Source organism: Suncus etruscus, chromosome 10 (genome assembly GCF_024139225.1).
Source record: "Suncus etruscus isolate mSunEtr1 chromosome 10, mSunEtr1.pri.cur, whole genome shotgun sequence".
Taxonomy (NCBI): domain Eukaryota; kingdom Metazoa; phylum Chordata; class Mammalia; order Eulipotyphla; family Soricidae; genus Suncus; species Suncus etruscus.
In genome coordinates this window covers 35,930,905-35,948,785 of record NC_064857.1, presented here as the reverse complement: position 1 = coordinate 35,948,785, position 17,881 = coordinate 35,930,905, and the positions used below count along the sequence as shown (strand labels likewise).

The 17,881-nt window shown below is 44.5% G+C and overlaps 1 protein-coding gene across 1 annotated transcript in view; it reads left to right on the top strand.

The window, feature by feature from the left end:
• GATAD2B (GATA zinc finger domain containing 2B) overlaps positions 1–17,881 on the top strand; it is a 103,465-nt gene that overhangs the window by 71,292 nt on the left and 14,292 nt on the right. Inside the window, exons 2-3 of the mRNA XM_049782253.1 lie at positions 5,471–5,806; positions 16,953–17,082. Of these exons, the coding sequence (XP_049638210.1) occupies positions 5,472–5,806; positions 16,953–17,082 (465 nt within the window). The 5' untranslated portion in view covers position 5,471. The remainder of the gene's footprint in view (positions 1–5,470; positions 5,807–16,952; positions 17,083–17,881) is intronic.

Here is a 17,881-nt window from a genome sequence, read left to right as displayed (position 1 = left end):
ATATATATATATATATCTAGCAGTAGAATTGCTAATTGATATGATAACTATGTTTGAGAGGAACTGTCAGACTGTTAATAGTGATCATATATAATTTTACAACCAGTGTATGGAGATTCTGGGTTTTACATGCTCCTCAATGCTCTATTTTTTTTTTGTTTATTTTGTTTTTGTTTTGTTTTTCGGGCCACACCTGTTTGATGCTCAGGGGTTACTCCTGGCTAAGCATTCAGAAATTGCCCCTGGCTTGGGGGGACCATATGGGACGCTGGGGTCATTGGTTAGTGCTTGCAAGGCAGATACCTTACCTCTAGCGCCACCTCACCGGCCCCGCTCTATTTTTTTTTTTTAATTATGGCTGTCTTTCTGTAGTACTCAATTTTTTTTAAATATTATTTAAGTAACATGATCATAGTTGGGTTACAGTCACAAACAGAACACCCCCTTCGCCAGTGTAACATTCCCCTTTTCCCCCATCCCATCCCCTGCCTGTATTCAAGACAGGCATTCTACTACAGTTATTTGTTTTTAAGTTCAGTAAATTGTATTTTTTTTCCTTAAAGGATAAGAGTAAAAAAACATAGTAAAGGTGTGATAGTGGCAATCACCGTTGTTTGCATAGGTCCAGAAAAATACGGGGAAAACGGAAAAAAATCCTTGGCCTGATTACAAAAAGGCCTCACCCCAGAAGTTTAGTGGCATAAGACTGACTCTGGGTTCCAGGCATACCAGTCTGTCCAACCCAAGTCATTCTCCATGGTCCCGGTGAAACTTTTTCACACTTTAGCTATTGTTGGTATCAGATTCTTATATTTAAAGACTCTGGATTCTGTGCATTTCTTTCATCAATGTCAGGCTGATGTGGAGCATCCTCTAGTTTCAGCATACCATTAAATGCAGAGCGATCTGCCCTGCAAGCAGGCTGTTGCTAAGTCGCCTGGATGTTGAGAGCACTCTTTAGAGTAAGTCAGTGCCAAAGCAGTGGTAGGTCTTTCCTGGTAGAGGCTTGGATCCTGGTAACAATTGTGATTGTTTCCATAGATGGTATCAATTGTTCAGGTGTGTGTGGGCAATGCCCATTCTTCTGAGGCCTAAACCAAATCATTATGCCAATGTTCAGGTTATAAGGCCTAACTGCATTACCAAATTTGTGTTCCCATCTCTATTAGATAAGAACTTGTTTGCATATGTATTATTTTCCCATTTTAATGTGCCTATGCAAAAGAGAAGCAATGCCACAAGATATTGTTGGTGCATCTGGGGGCTGACGAATAAAGTCCAACATTCCCTGTAACTTGGTTCAAACATGAAATCTATATAGAAATACTCTTCTACCAGTATTGCTTATAAAACAGATCTCAAAGAGAGAAAATCAAACAATCAAATAACAAAACCAGTGGGCAAAATTGTCACTATATGAGGATATTTGAAAAGAGTTATGGATATTAAGGGAATACATCTGAGATATACAAAGGAGATATACGTGCCCCTTTTATGTTTTAGAGTCAAGAGGGAGGGTGTTGTTTCGAGACACCACTTTGGTTTGTGATTTGGACAAGCAAAGAACACATGGAGCCATGTCCTCCCCGTGTTGCCTGCTGAAGCTTCCAACTCCCAGAGAGATGTTTGCTTCCTAATTGCTGCAAGTAGGAAGTTCACCAGTCCCCTCCCAGCCCCTTGCAGGAATGAGGAAGCCTGGAGTCTCCTTTAAATTGCTCCTCACCGGAACCCACTTGCTGGACCCTGAGCAGGTGTCCAGGAATGACCAGGAGGAAGGAGAGAGAAGGCTGTGGGGGGCAGCCGAGACTGCATCTTCCACTTAGCTTGGCCAAAAAGCCTACAGCGTGGAGCCATGCCGTCCACAGGTTGCCTTCAGACTTCACCCAAAAAATTACTGTGAAAGATATGTAATCCAGGGGCCGGGCGGTGGCGCTGGAGGTAAGGTGCCTGCGCTAGCCTAGGACGATCACGGTTCGATCCCCCAGCGTCCCATATGGTCCCCCAAGAAGCCAGGAGCAACTTCTGAGCGCATAGCCAGGAGTAACCCCTGAGCATCACAGGGTGTGGCCCAAAAACCAAAAAAAAAAAAAAAATATGTAATCCACCTTGGCCAAAACAAAAATCATTAGTACAGAAAAAAGGTTAGATGTGGGGTAACAGGAGGTAGGAGTGAGGGAGTAATGGAATAAAAAGAGCTCCTGGGTGGGTTTCAGATTCCTGAAGCCAGAACCTATTGTGCTGCTATTCCCAAGTTGCTGTCTTGCACAGGCCTGTGGCCCAGGGGAAGCCCTGGAGTTCTGGAGGAAGGAGGTAGAGGGGTGCTAGGGTGACTCCATGCTGGCAGAACCTCCTGGCCCCCAGAAAGGAAAGAGCCCCCAGAAAGGAAAGAGATCCTTCAAGGGCTAGAAGGCCAGAAGCTCAAAGCCCCCACCGAAACCCTCCCTCTGGAGCCAGGAGGGAAATGGGGAAAGCCTAGGGTAACCAATAAGCTCCTCCAAGGGACCCACCTCGCTGGCTTGTGCAGGCCTGTGGCCCAGGGGAAACCCTGGAATTCCGAAGGAAGGAGGTAGAGGGGTTCTGGGGTGACCCATGTCCCACACCCCTTCCTAGGCCTGGTCAAAGAGACCTTTGGCATGGCGCAGGGCTGCCAAACCCCATGCTGGCAGAACCTCCCAGCCCCCAGGAAGGAAAAAGATCCTTTAAGGGCTGGAAGGCCGGAAGGTCAAAGCCCCCACCCAAACTCTCTCTGGTGTAGCTCTCATTTTTTTTTTTTTTTTTGGTTTTTGGTTTTTGGGTCACACCTGGCAGTGCTCAGGGGTTACTTCTGGCTGTCTGCTCAGAAATAGCTCCTGGCAGGCACGGGGGACCATATGGGACACCGGGATTCGAACCAACCACCTTAGGTCCTGGATCGGCTGCTTGCAAGGCAAACGCCTCTGTGCTATCTCTCCGGGCCCTCAAATATTTTTTTTTGTAAGAATTTATTCAAGAGACAAAATTGATTAACATATTGAGGTAAACTTGACATAACATAATGTAGTAACATAACATAACATATAATTAATATAATATACATGTAAGTCAAAGAACATTTCTGAATAAAACAATTTTTTGGATTATAATGACTTACATATCTTTCACAGTAGTATTTTAGGTACATATTAACATTGAATCGGGAATATCCATCACCATCAGTGTTGTCCTCCCTTCATCCCTGTTCCCAAGCATATATCCCTTTCTCCCTCCTTTATCCCCCAGAATGCTAGTTAACTAAAAGCATATATGTTAACAGTAATGTAAAAAAAAATTTTTTTTTTGTGCAGTTCCAGATATTTTTACTAGTGGTTTCTTAAAGGTTTAGAGTCAAAGGAGCACTGTAAAAACAATGTTAGAGTGGCAATTATCGTTTGCGTGGGCCTACCAAAGTATGGGGGTCATGGAAAGGAAAAGCTTTTGGCCTAAGTACAAGGAGACCTTACCCCTGAAGTTTCCTGATATAAGACCTTTTCTAGGCTCCAGGCAAACTAGTTTGTCCAATCCTGATCATTGTCTGTAGTGCCCATACAGTTATATTTTTCACAGTCTCTGTTGTTGGTATCCTGTTTCTGTATTGAAGGTCTTGGAATCTGTATATCCTACATTGAAGTCAGGATGGTGCGGAGCAGTGTCTAATTTCAACTCAGCATTAAAGGGCAATGCAGAAAGCCCTATCCAGTACGCAGGCCGTCGTTGTTGTTGTTTAAATCTTCTCAGTGTTAAGGGTCTTAAGACTCTTTTGAGTAAATCGATGTCAGAGCAGCAGTAGGGTCTTCCCTGGTAGGTAGCTCTCAATTTTTATAGCACTCTGTCCTTTATTATTTTTCAGCGAACCTTCCTTTCTGGCCTTGCTTATCTTGTTAACCTATTCTCTTCCTCTGAATATAACTATGTGACTCTAACACAACTTCAGGCAGGCACCCTATGACTGTAAGGAAAGTTAGCTTGCAAATAATGCAAATATGATGCATAGTAGAATATGAGATAGGAGCAAATTGATAGCTTTGTCTTCAAATCAAAATATTCTGAAGCTTTTTATTATTGTTTTCTACTGTTCTCAACTCAGTCAGTATTCAGGATCACTATATATATAGTATATAGTATAGCAAGGAGAAAGAAAGAAACTGAGTGGAAGAGGAAAAACACAAATATGAAAGGATGGGGCCAGGAGCCAAGCAGTCTCAGGTGCATTGTAGTGTTTAAAAAGAACAGAATATCCAAGCCAAGGGCAACCACATTTGAATCAGGAGACTCAAACTTTAACCATCTAAACTTAAAATAGGCCTGTTATACTGGCAGCCTGGGAGGTAGAGGGGGCTGGCATGAGATGCACTTGGGAAACATGGGTGGAGGGAGGTATACACTGGCCTGATTGTATGTCTGAAACCCAACTATGAAGGACTTTGTAAATAACAAAATTTAAATTCAACAAAATAAAATCTATAGATCCTGGACCAAAAGGCTGGAACCAGTCGTGTGACACCTCAAAATTTTAGTAGTGTCAGACCAGTAGAGAATCATAGCAATTTTGTTGGCTTTTTGTTTGTTTGGGGGGCCACACCCACCTGTGTTCAGGGCTTACTCCTGGCTCTTCATTCAAGAATTACTTCTGGTAGTTTTGGGCACCATATGGGATGCCAGGGTTAGAACATGTGTTTTCTGTTCGCACACACAAGGCACTATTTCTTTAGCCCCTGGATCACTGCAGTGATAATGGGAAAGTTGCATAGAAGACCATCAAGGTCAGAGAGCCCACAGAAGTCTCAGCTTCCTCCAACCACAGCTCAGAAAATCCTTAAACAATTATTCTAGTAACACCAGAGACAACAAGTATTATAAATCATGATCCTATAATGAAATACTAAAAGAAAAATGCTCTCTTCTCTCTGAGCTGTTTCCCAGGCCTACCTAAGAGATATAGGCTCTTAATGGGCCATCCAACTGATTGTGGCATTTTGTTCAGACATCGGTGTATAGAACAAAGACTTCTGTGGCTGTTTACTTCCCTGGTTAGATTGAATGGATAAATCTCCTTTAATATAAAGTTCTGGAAAGGGAATAAGTTTGTTACCTACATATACATGTATGTATATGTATTCTACATATACACCAATGTTTTTTTTTTTGTTTTTTTGTTTTTTTGTTGTTTTTTTTTTTTGGTTTTTGGGCCACACCCGGTGACGCTCAGGGGTTACTCCTGGCTATGCGTTCAGAAGTCGCTCCTGGCTTGGGGGACCCATATGGGACGCCGGGGGATCGAACCGCGGTCTGTCCTAGGCTAGCGCAGGCAAGGCAGGCACCTTATCTCGAGCGCCACCGCCCGGCCCCATACACCAATGTTTTTTATAATACCTTTGCCACCCCCAATCTGTTGCTCTTAAATTATGTGTAAGAGATTTGGTCTGATCTTATTTTTTTTTTTTTCTTCCCATAGGATGGATAGAATGACAGAAGATGCTCTTCGCTTGAATCTCCTAAAGCGGAGCTTGGACCCAGCAGATGAACGAGACGATGTTCTGGCCAAACGACTAAAAATGGAGGGACATGAAGCCATGGAACGTCTAAAAATGTTGGCACTGCTCAAACGGAAGGATTTAGCAAATCTAGAGGTGCCACATGAGTTACCTACCAAACAGGACGGCAGTGGTGTCAAGGGCTATGAAGAGAAACTCAATGGGAATCTCAGGCCTCATGGAGACAACAGGACTGCTGGAAGACCAGGCAAAGAAAACATCAATGATGAGCCTGTGGATATGAGTGCTCGACGAAGGTATGGTTTTGTTTAGCTGCCTCCAGGGGTAGTGGAAGCATAAACTAAACCTACGAAAATTAGATGAATTCAAAAAGTAGTGGTGTTTTTTATTCTAAGCATCTTAGAAAATGATATATGCGGGCCCGGAGAGATAGCACAGCGGCATTTGCCTTGCAAGCAGCCGACCCAGGACCTAAGGTGGTTGGTTCGAATCCCGGTGTCCCATATGGTCCCCCGTGCCTGCCAGGAGCTATTTCTGAGCAGACAGCCAGGAGTAACCCTGAGGACCGCCGGGTGTGGCCCAAAAAAAAAAAAAAAAGAAAATGATATATGCGTCAACTGATTTGATCATGGTTTTCCTCATTTCTTTTTTTTTCTTTCTTATTTAAATACTGGTTACAAAGTTATTTGTGATTTTTTTTTTTACCACAACGAAGTTGTTCAAGATTGAGTTTCATTCATACAATGTACAACATCCTTCACAAATGCACAATTCCCTCCACCAGTGACCCCAGATTCTCTCATGTCTTCTCCCCTGTCTGCCTCAGATTTGTGTTCTCTCTCCCCCTCCCTCCCTCTCCCTCTCTCCTCTCCCTCCCTCTCTCTCTCCTCTCCTTCCCTATCCCTCTCTCTCCCTCTCCCCCTCTCTCCTCCTCCCCCTCTCTGTCCCTCCCTCTGTCTCTCTCCCTCTCCCTCCCTCCCTCCCTCCCTCCCTCCCTCCCTCCCTCCCTCCCTCAGATCTGTGCTCTCTCACTCTTCCTCTTCCTCTCTCCTGCTCCCTCCTCCTCCCCGTCTGTGGTTTGTAATATTGTTATTGAAGGTGTATCATGTATATCACTTTATTTCCTTTCAGCACCCAGTTCTTGTCCAGTTATTGTCATAATGGTCCCTTCTCTGCCCTAACTACATTCCCCCACTATTTCTGGCAAGTTTCCCACCATGGATTGGTTCTCCTGGCCCTCATCTCTATTGTCTCTGGATATTATTACCATACTATCTATATATAAAAATATATATTTCAAAAATGAGTGTGATCGTTTTATGTCTGTTTCTGTCCTTCTGCCTTATTTCACGCAGCATAATACTCGCCATATTTATCCATGTGTAAGCAAATTTCATTATTTCATTTTCCTAACAGCTATGTAGTATTCCATTGTGTAGATGTACCAAATATTTTTTTATCCACTCATCTGTTCTCAGGCATTTGGGTTGTTTCCAGATTCTGATTATAGTAAATAGTGCTACAATGAATATAGGAATGCAGAGGGCTTTTCTACATTGTGTATTTGAGCTCGTAGGGTAGATTTCTAGGTAAGTTTTCTTATTTCTCCTTTTTTTGTTTGTTTGTTTTGGGGCCACACCAGGTGGTCCTCAAGCTTAACCTTACTTTGTGTTCAAAAATTATCCCTGGCAGCTTGGGGGACCATGTGAGATCCTGGAATCAAACCAGAGTCAGCCATGTGCAAGGCAAATGCCTACCTGCCTTGCTATCACTCCAGCCCCCGGATTTCCTCATTTCTAAATCAAATTTAGAAATTTGCTTAGAAATACAGAGAATCATAAGTTTTACCCTTAAGGTAAATTAGTTATGTTTGAATAATAGACTGTAGAGCTGATAAAACTCAGTTTTGGGGACTTGATAAATAGCACAGCAGTAGGGCATTTGCCTTGCATGTGGCCGACCTGGGAGGGACCCAATTCAATTACCAGTGTCCCATATGGGCTCCCAGCCTGCTAGGGGTGATTTCTGAGTACAGAATCAGTAACCCCTGAGCAGTGCTGGGTGTGACCCATAAACCACTCAATCAATAAAGTTTAAAAAAAAATTCTTGCTGGAGTGATAATAAAGCATGTAGGGTACCTCATTTGCTTGTGGTTGACTGAGGTTCAATCCCCTCATATAGTTTCCTGAGTACTGCTAGGATCCCTGAACACAGAACCAGAAATAAGTCCTGAGCACCGTTGAATGCTCAATCCCACCCATGTCCCCCCCAAAAAAAATTCTTAGACATTTTTTCTCTTCTTTATTTTTTTGGGGGGGTCCCCGACACCTGGCAGCACTCAGGTTATTCCTGGCTATATGCTCAGAAATCGCTCGGGGGACCATATGGGATGTCAGAATTCGAACCACCATCCTTCTGCATGCAAGGCAAACACCCTGCCTCCATACCATCTCTCCAGACCCCTCTTTTTTTTTTTTTTTTTTTTTTTTAATTGGCTTTTGGGCCACACCCAACCACGCTCAAGGGTTACTCCTGGCTCTGTGCTCAGAAGTCACTTCTGGCAGGCTTGGGGGACCTATGGGATGCGTGGAATCTAACCAAGGTCCATCCTGGATTGGCTGTGTGCAAGGAAAACTCCCTGCTGCTGTGCTATCTCTCCAGCCCCTCTTTTTTTTTTTTTTTTTTTTTGAGTTTTGGGGTATTGGGCCATACCTGGCAGCACTCAGGTTATTCCTGACTCTTCGTTAGTAATTACTCATGGCAGGCTGGGGATCATGTATGATTGAACTTGGGTCTGTTGCCTGCAAGGCAAACACCCTATTCACTGCGCTCTCTCTCTCTCTCTCTCTCTCTCTCTCTCTCTCTCTCTCTCTCTCTCTCTCTCTCTCTCTCTCTCTCTCTCTCTCTCTCTCTGTCTCTGTCTCTCTCTCTCTCTCTCTCTCTCTCTCTCTCTCTCTCTCTCTCTCTCTCTCACACTCACTGATGGGGGTGAAGGGCACTGTGAGCCACCCCCAACTGTCCTCAGGACTTATTCCTTGAAATTTCATTTCAATCATCTTGCAGTTTTAGAAGGGAAAATAGACCCAGGAGGGAGCTGGAGAGATAGCATGGAGGTAGGGCCTTTGCCTTGGACAGTGGTTCGAATCCCAGCATCCCATATGGTCCCCCAAGCCTGCCAAGAGCGATTTCTGAATGTAGAGCCAGAAGTAACCCCTGAGCACTGCCGGTTGTGTCAAAAACAAAACAAAATAGGCCCAGGAGTTAAGGGATTTGTTTATTATATTATAATTTATATATATTTATTATATTATAATTCTGTTTAATATGAGATAGATACTTAGAAGCCCAGCTTTTCTTGGGTCTTCATGTGTTCTTTAATTTCCAGTTCTTTTTTGTTTGTTTGATTTGTCTGTTTGAGGAACACATCTGACATTGCTCAGGGGTTACTCTGACTGCACTCAGAAATTACATTTTTTTTTTTTTCGGTTTTTGGTTTTTGGGTCACACCCGACAGCACTCGTGTTACTCCTGGCTCTGTGCTCAGAAATCGCCCCTGGCAGACACGGGGGAACCATATGGGATGCCGGGATTCAAGCCACCGTCCTTCTGCATGGAAGGCAAACGCCTTACCTCCATGTTATCTCGCCGGCCCCAAAAATTACTCTTGACAGTGCTTGAGGAACCATATGGAATGCTTGGGATTAAACTCAGATAGGCTAATTGTAAGGCATGTGGCCCTGCCATGCTATACTATCTCTCTGGCCCTTCATAGTTTATTTCTCTTTTATGTTTGTTTCTTTGGGCCACACCCATTTGACGCTCACCGTCACCAAGTGTGCCCCCTCCCCCCCAAAAAGAACATGAAATATTGAGGCAGAAGAGATAGTACAGTGGGTGGGAAACTTGACTTCCACTCAGCCAGTTTAGGTTTGATCCAATATATATGGTCCCTCAAGCCTACCAGGAGTAATCCCTGGGATCAAGGATAAGCTTTGAGGATAGCAGGATGTGGTTCCAAAAAACTAATAGTAATAAAATATTTTAAAATTTATGAATGTATCGGGCCCGGAGAGATAGCACAGCGGCGTTTGCCTTGCAAGCAGCCGATCCAGGACCAAAGGTGGTTGGTTCGAATCCTGGTGTCCCATATGGTCCCCCATATGGTCCCCCGTGCCTGCCAGGAGCTATTTCTGAGCAGACAGCCAGAAGTAACCCCTGGCCCAAAAACCAAAAAAAAAAAAAAAATTATGAATGTGTAAGAGCTAGAGAGAGATACACAGCGGTAGGGCATTTGCCTTGCACACAGCCTATCCAGAACAGTGATTCAAATCCTGGCATTTCATATGGTCTTCCAGGCCTGCCAGGAGCAATTTCTGAGCGTAGAGCCAAGAATAACCCTGGAGTGCCCCTGGTGTGACCCAAAAAACAAAACAAAAATTTATGAATATCTAGGAAAAATGCAAAATAATTTGTTCTGAAAAGTTAAAATAAAATACCCAGATTTAAAAAATAAAAGCAGGGGCCTGAGCTATAGCACAGTGGTAAGGTGTTTGCCTTGCATGTGGTTGACTCAGGACGGACCTGGGTTTGATCCCTGGCATCCCATATGTCCCATATGGTCCCCTGAGCCAGGAGTGATTTCTGAGTGCATAGCCAGTAGTAACCCCTGAACGTTACCGAGTGTGGCCCAAAAAAAAACAAAAACGAAAAAAAGGCAGGCAGTAAATTAAAGTGAATTGGACTTTTTTTCTCTACCTTTGCTAGTATGTTATTGATTATATTCAAGAATAAAAAAAATCGGGCCCGGAGAGATTAGCACAGCGGCGTTTGCCTTTAAAGCAGCCGATCCAGGACCAAAGGTGGTTGGTTCGAATCCCAGTGTCCCATATGGTCCCCCGTGCCTGCCAGGAGCTATTTCTGAGCAGACAGCCAGGAGTAACCCCTGAGCACTGCCGGGTGTGACCCAAAAACCAAAAAACCAAAAAACAAACAAACAAAAAAAAAGAATAAAAAAAAAATCAAGACAGGTGACTCAAAAAGATAGTATAGGTATTAAGACACTGGCCTTTTTTTTTTTTTTTAACTTGATTGATTGATTGGTTTCTGGGCCATAACCAGTGGTCCTCAGGGGTTACTCCTTTCTCTGCACTCAGAAATCTCCCCTGGGGACCGGAGAGATAGCATGGAGAAGGCGTTTGCCTTGCATACAGAAGGACAGTGGTTCAAATCTCGGCATCCCATATGGTCCCCTGTCAGGAGCAATTTTGAGCGTACAGCCAGGAGGAACCCCTGAGTGCTGCCGGGTATGACCCAAACCACCCCCACCCCACCCCCCCAAAAAAAAAAGAAGAAATCTCCCCTGGCAGGCTGGGGAAACATATGGTGTGCCGGCCAGCAGCTTCAGTTTATTCATGGTCTTGGAAAGGGTCTGCACCTGAAAAGGAAATGGATAGGAAAATGGGGACCACCAAGGATTCTGATTATGGCGTCAATTTATTTTTGAAATGCCATGACTTATATAGTTTTCACACAAAGGGAGGAGGAGACAATGCAAACATTTGTCAAGCATACATTTGTCATCATTTAGTTCAAAAGGTTTGGCATGTGCCTGTTAATTTAATACAAGTTTCCTGAGGAACATCCTATTATCACACCAAATGCTCTATCTATAGGTCTGAGTTTCCTGACCCAGAAGAGTGTGACCTTATGGTTCTTTTTTTTATTTTATTTTATTTTTTTTTTGGTTTTTGGGCCACACCCGGCGATGCTCAGGGGTTACTCCTAGCTGTCTACTCAGAAATAGCTCCTGGCAGGCACGAGGGACCATATGGGACACCGGGATTCGAACCAACCACGTTTGGTCATGGATCGGCTGCTTGCAAGGCAAACACCGCTGTGCTATCTCTCCGGGCCCGACCTGATGGTTCTTTTGATCTGCGTCAACTCATGGTCAGTTGGCACGTACACAATTCAACTAAAGGACAGGCCTGTTAGAAAATGGCAGTTTGCTACAAGATGGCTGTGCTTATGCCAAGACTATGAGGGAGAATCTGGCTTCCTACAATATGGGATACTGGGAATCGAATTGGGTCCCTCATAGCTTTGCAGCATGCAAGGCAAATGTCCTAGCACTGTGCTATCTCTTCGGCCCCCTAAGACACTGGTTTTACATGCAGCTGGCACTGGTTTGATCTTTTCTGGCACCATATGTTCCCTCTCTCCACCAGCACTGCCGAGAGTAAGTAAAGAACCAGGAGTAAGCACAGCACAGCTGGGTGTGACCATCCCTCGCACTAAAAGAACATTTAGGATTGTTCCCATGTACAACTTTATGTCATTCAGTTCCTAAATCTATATCCGTATCCATGTAAAGCAGTGACCTACCATCTACACTATCACTCCATGTTAAGTTATTTAATTGTTTTGGTTTTGGTCTTGGTTTTGGTTTTTGGGTCACACCCGGCAGCTCTCAGGGGTTACTCCTGGCTTTATGCTCAGAAATTGCTCCTGGCAGGCTTGGGACCATATGAGATGCCAGGATTCAAACCACATCCTTCTACATGCGAAGCAAATGCCCTACCTCCATGCTATCTCTCCAGCCCCAAGTTATTTAATTTTTGTTTCTTCGGTTGGTTTTGGAGCTGCACCTGGAGGTGTTGAGGGATCACTCTTGGCCCTGCACTCAGAAATTATTCCTGGCAGTGTTTGGGGGACCATACGGGATTCGGGGGATAGAACCTACATTGACTATGTATAAGATATACTTCCTACCTGCTGTTGTACTATCTCTCCAGTCCCTATTTTTAATTATTTTGGATGAAGAGAGAGTTGTAGCTTAGAGTGCATGTAAGAAGGTTGGGTTCAATCCCCTACAGCACAGGTTTTCTCAATCACAGCATGAAATGATTCTCCAGTACTGTAGGGTATGACCTAAACAAATATAAATGTGTTCAAATACTTAGACCTGACTATTACTCGAGAAACTCCCAATTCTTCAGGTCTTAGAGAAAGAAGGAAAGGCTTTTTTCTTCCTCTAGTGACCGCTTCTCTGATAATTCTATATTCCCAGTTCACTCTGACCAATTACTATAGAGTAATTCAAGTAAATTTAATAGTTCCAAAGATTCTCACTCTATCCCTGATTCTATTTTTTCAGATAAATTTGGGATTTTGTTGTTGTTTTGTTTTTGAGCTACACCCAGCCTGTCCAAGCAATTTCTGAGCATAGGGCCAAGAGTAAACCCCATGCCAGGTGTGACCCAAAAACCAAAGAAAGAAAAGAAAGAAATAGCTCCTGCCAGGCATGGAGAACCATATGGGATGCCGGAATTCGAACCACCATCCATCCTGGTTAGGCTGTGTGCAAGGCAAACACCCTACTGCTATGCTATCTCTCCAGCCCCTCTATCTCTTTTTTTGTCTTGCATTGTTTCAGTGAATTGGGGCCTTTTACTGGTGACTTTGAGCTTGGGATTATATGAGGTATGAGGTATTGAACCTAGGTCAGCTGTGTATAAGACAAGCATCTAACCAGCTGTACTATATAGCTCTGACCTGAAACATTTATAACTAAACTAAAGTATGTAGGGTCTTAGGAAATAGCTTTTAATTAAGTTATAAAAGTGAGGGGCCGGAGAGATAGCACAGCAGTAGGGCATTTGCCTTGCATGTAGAAGGACAGTGGTTCGAATCCCGGCATCCCATATGGTACCTCAGCCTGCGGGGGACGGGGGGTAATTCTGAGCATAGAACCAGGATTAGCCCCTGTGTGTTGCCGGGTGTGACCCAAAAACAAAACAATAAAGATATAAAAGTGATAGCACAGGTGCCGGAGAGATAGCACAGTGAGTATGACGTTTGCCTTGCATCTTCGACCAGGGTTCAATCCTTGGCATCCCATATGGTCCCCCAAGCCTCCTGCCAGCTACAATTTCAGAGTGCAGAACCAGTGCAGACCCCGAGCACCGCTGAGTGTGACCCACGACCCCCTCCCCCAAAATTGATAGTATAGTATAGTGGATAAGGCTTTGACTTAAATGAGGCCAACCCAGGTTCGATCTTGAGTATCCCATATACTTCTGGGAGTGATTTCTCTGAACATAGAGCCAGGAGTAATCCCGGAGCTGTGCTGGGTATAAACCAAAAACTTAAAAAAAAAAAAAAAGTTGGCCAGAGTAATAGCACAGTGGGTGATCTGGGTTGGATCCCTGGCAACCCCGAATCCCCCAAACCTACCAAGAGTAATTTAAATTTTTTTTTTTTTTGTGGTTTTTGGGTCACACCCGGCAGTGCTCAGGGATTATTCCTGGCTCCATGCTCAGAAATTGCTCCTGGCAGGCACGGGGGACCATATGGGACACCGGGATTCTAACCGATGACCTTCTGCATGAAAGGCAAAACGCCTTACCTCCATGCTATCTCTCCGGCCTCCAAGAGTAATTTTCTAAACACAGTCATCCTTAAGTGCCACAGTGTATGGCCTCTGCCCCCAAAAAAGTGAGTTGAAGGTACACGATCAATTTTAGATGAAAAAAAAAAAAAAAGAGTCCACAGTGCTGTGCTGCTTTTTTTTGTTTTATTATTTTGTTTTTGTTTTGGGGCCACATGGCAATGCTCAGATTATTCCTGGTTCTGCACTCAGGAATTACTCCTCATAGTGCTGGGGAACCATATGGGGTGCTGAGAATTGAACCCCTATCAGCCATGTGCAAGGCAAGTACCCTACCCACTGCACTCCAGTCTCTCCACAGTGGTTCTTACCCCAGCAGTGTGTGTTCTTTCATCTTAGAAAAACAAGAATGGGGCCCGGAGAGAGCACAGTGGTGTTTGCCTTGCAAGCAGCCGATCCAGGACCAAAGGTGGTTGGTTCGAATCCCGGTGTCCCATATAGTTCCCCGTGCCTGCCAGGAGCTATTTCTGAGCAGGCAGCCAGGAGTAACCCCTTAGCAACGCCGGGTGTGGCCCAAAAACAAAAACAAAAAAACAAGGATGATGCTTTAAGGCTAGCTTTAGAAAGATCTGATATCATGCAGGGGTCTTCAAACTACGGCCTGCGGGCCACATATTGTGTTTATTCCCATTTTGTTTCTTCACTTCTAAATAAGATATATGCATGGGCCCGGAGAGATAGCACAGCGGCGTTTGCCTTGCAAGCAGCTGATCCAGGACCAAAGGTGGTTGGTTCAAATCCCGGTGTCCCATATGGTCCCCCGTGCCTGCCAGGAGCTATTTCTGAGCAGACAGCCAGGAGTAACCCCTGAGCACCGCTGGGTGTGGCCCCAAAAAAAAAATAAAAAGATATATGCAGTGTGCATAGAAATTTGTTCATAATTTTTTGTTTTTACTATAATCTGGCCCTCCAACAGTCTGAAGGACAGTGAACTGGCCCCCTGTTTAAAAGTTTGAGGACCCCTGGTAGAGAGACCAGAGGTAGTACAGCAAGCAGGCTCTTGCCCTATACCTGGGTTGACTCAGGTTTGATCCCTTGAACCTCATCTATGTTTCCTTGAGGAGTGATTCCTGAGTGCAGAGCCCATTGTAAGTCCTGAGCACCACTGGGTGTGGCCCAAACCCTCTCTCCCTCCAAAAAAAGAGTTAGGAACATGAGTCATTTCTGTGGAAGATTCATAGTTCAGAATCATTTCTAGCTACATTTTTTATCTTTTGAAGGAGGATACAAATAGATCAGAAGTCTATAGACATTATACTTTGGTACAGTACTTTTGCTCTAGCCTCCACTTTTTTTTTTTTTGACTTTTGGGTCATGCCTGGAGGTGTGCTCCAGTTACTGCTGGTTCTGGCAGTAACTGGTTCTGGCAGGCTCAGGTATCCCATATGGGATACCAGGGAATGAACTTGGGCCAGCCACGTGCAAGGCAATTGCCCTACTCGCTGTGCTATCCCTCCAGCCCTATCCCCTGCTTTTGCTGCTTTCTGTCTTCCTTTATAAACCAATACTTAATCTTATGAGAAAACCTAAAGGAGATTGGTGTAGGAGAAACACTTAGAATTTGATTCAGATCATTGTGCTATCTATGAACATGCTTTCTCATTTCTATGGATGGTTATATGATATCTTGGCATTCTCTAAGAAATTTTAAAAAGGAAAAGTATTTTTGTTCATTTCAGTCACACCTGGCCATGCCTAGGACTTACTCCAGACTCTGCACTCAAGAAATCACTCCTAGTTATTTTGGGGACTATATGGTGTGCCAGGGATAGAACCTAGGTCAGGGCCCAGAGAGATAGCACAGCGGCGTTTGCCTTGCAAGCAGCCGATCCAGGACCAAAGGTGGTTGGTTCGAATCCCGGTGTCCCATATGGTCCCCCGTGCCTGCTAGGAGCTATTCTGAGCAGACAGCCAGGAGTAACCCCTGAGCACCACTGGGTGTGACCCAAAAACCAAAAAAAAAAAAAGACAAGTGCCTTACCTGCTGTGCTCTCTCTAGCTACTTTTGCGTAGGTGTTATCATTTTCATCTTAACTTTTTTTAATCATCAACTTTTCTTTGTTTTGGGGGGAGGGGTATTTTTTTTTTTTTTGGGCCCATACTGGTCTGTTCTCGAGGGTTGCTCCTGGCTCTGCACTCAGGAATTACTCCTGGCAGTGATCCTCGACCAAATGGGATGTTGGAGTTTGAACTCAGGTCAGCCATGTAAATAGCTGTGCTATTGCTCCTGCCCAGCTTTTTTTTTTTTTTTTTAAATGTTTATTTACTTTTGGTTTGGGGCCAGATTTGGCCATACTTAGTGGTTAAAGCTGCCTGTACAATCAGGAACTACACAGATTGGCCATGTGCAAGGTAACTGTACTAGCTCTAGAACCCCACAAACTTTTTATTTTGGGGCCGGAGAGATAGTATGGAGGTAGCGCGTTTGCCTTTCATGCAGAAGGACTGTGGTTCAAATCCCGCATCCCACATGGTCCCCGGAGCCTGCCAGGAGCGATTTTGACAGGTTTTTGCCATTCCCAGAGATGCTTGGGGTCACCAGGACCAAACCTGATATTGCCCATGGTGGGGCCATACTGTTTCAGGGTTTGAACTTATGACCCAGTATAAAGCTTGACGTGCTCTACTCCTTAAATTATTTCCTGGTGTGTTTTATTTCCTGGGATTTGAGTCTCTTTCTTTTGTTGGGTGAATTGGGACAGGCCTAAGTTTCCATTTCCATAGATTTCTGGTTTTGTTGTAGATAAGTTTCTTTTTTTTTCTTTTTGATTTTTGGCTCACCCCCGGCAGCGCTCAGGGGTCACTCCAGGCTTTACACTCAGAGCTCTACAGGCTCAGGGGATCATATGGGATGCCGGATTCCATCACCGTCAGTCCTGGATCGGCTGTATACAAGGCAAATACCCTATCACTGTGCTCTTTCCGGCCCAATAAGTTTTCTTAACATTTTTCTCTGAATCTTCCCCATTGAAAAATATTTTTTTTTTTACAGTGAACCAGATCGAGGAAGGCTAACTCCCTCCCCAGACATCATTGTTTTATCTGACAATGAGGCTTCCAGTCCCCGTTCCAGCTCCCGAATGGAAGAAAGACTCAAAGCAGCCAACTTAGAGATGTTTAAGGTAAAAAAAGAAGTAATTTCCTTACTATCTTGTTTTTCTTTAATCACAGTTCTTTTTTTATAGCTTGCATTTTAGATTAAAAAAATAACTACCAGGGGCCGGACAGATAGCATGGAGGTAAGGTGTTTGCCTTTCATGCAGAAGGTCATCGGTTCAAATCCCGCCATCCCATATGGTCCCCCGAGCCTGCCAGGAGTGATTTCTGAGCGTAAAGCCAGGAGTAACCCCTGAGCACTGCCGGGTATGACCCAAAAACAAAAAAAGAAATAACTACCATGGGGCCGGAGAGATGGCAAGGAGTTAGAGCGTTTGCCTTGCATGCAGAAGGACGGTGATTCAAATCCCGGCATCCCATATGGTCCCCCAAGCCTGCCAGGAGCGATTTCTGAGCCATGAAACAGGAGTAACCTCTGAGCACTGCTGGGTGTGGCCCAAAAACAAAAAAAAAAACTGCCCATTGATGAAAATGGCTTTGTGAGCATTCTTTTGTTTGGTTTGGTTTAGTTTTGGGGGCACACCCATTTGATGCTCAGGGGTTACTCCTGGCTATGCGCTCAGAAATCGCCCCTGGCTTGGGGGGACCATATGGGACACCAGGGGATCAAACCTCGGTCTGTCCTACGCTAGCTAGCGCTTTCAAGGCAGACACCTTTTTTTTTTTTTTTTTTTTTTTTTTTTTTTTGGTTTTTGGGCCACACCTGGTGACGCTCAGGGGTTACTCCTGGCTATGCGCTCAGAAGTTGCTCCTGGCTTGGGGGGACCATATGGGACGCCAGGGGATCGAACCGTGGTCTGTCCT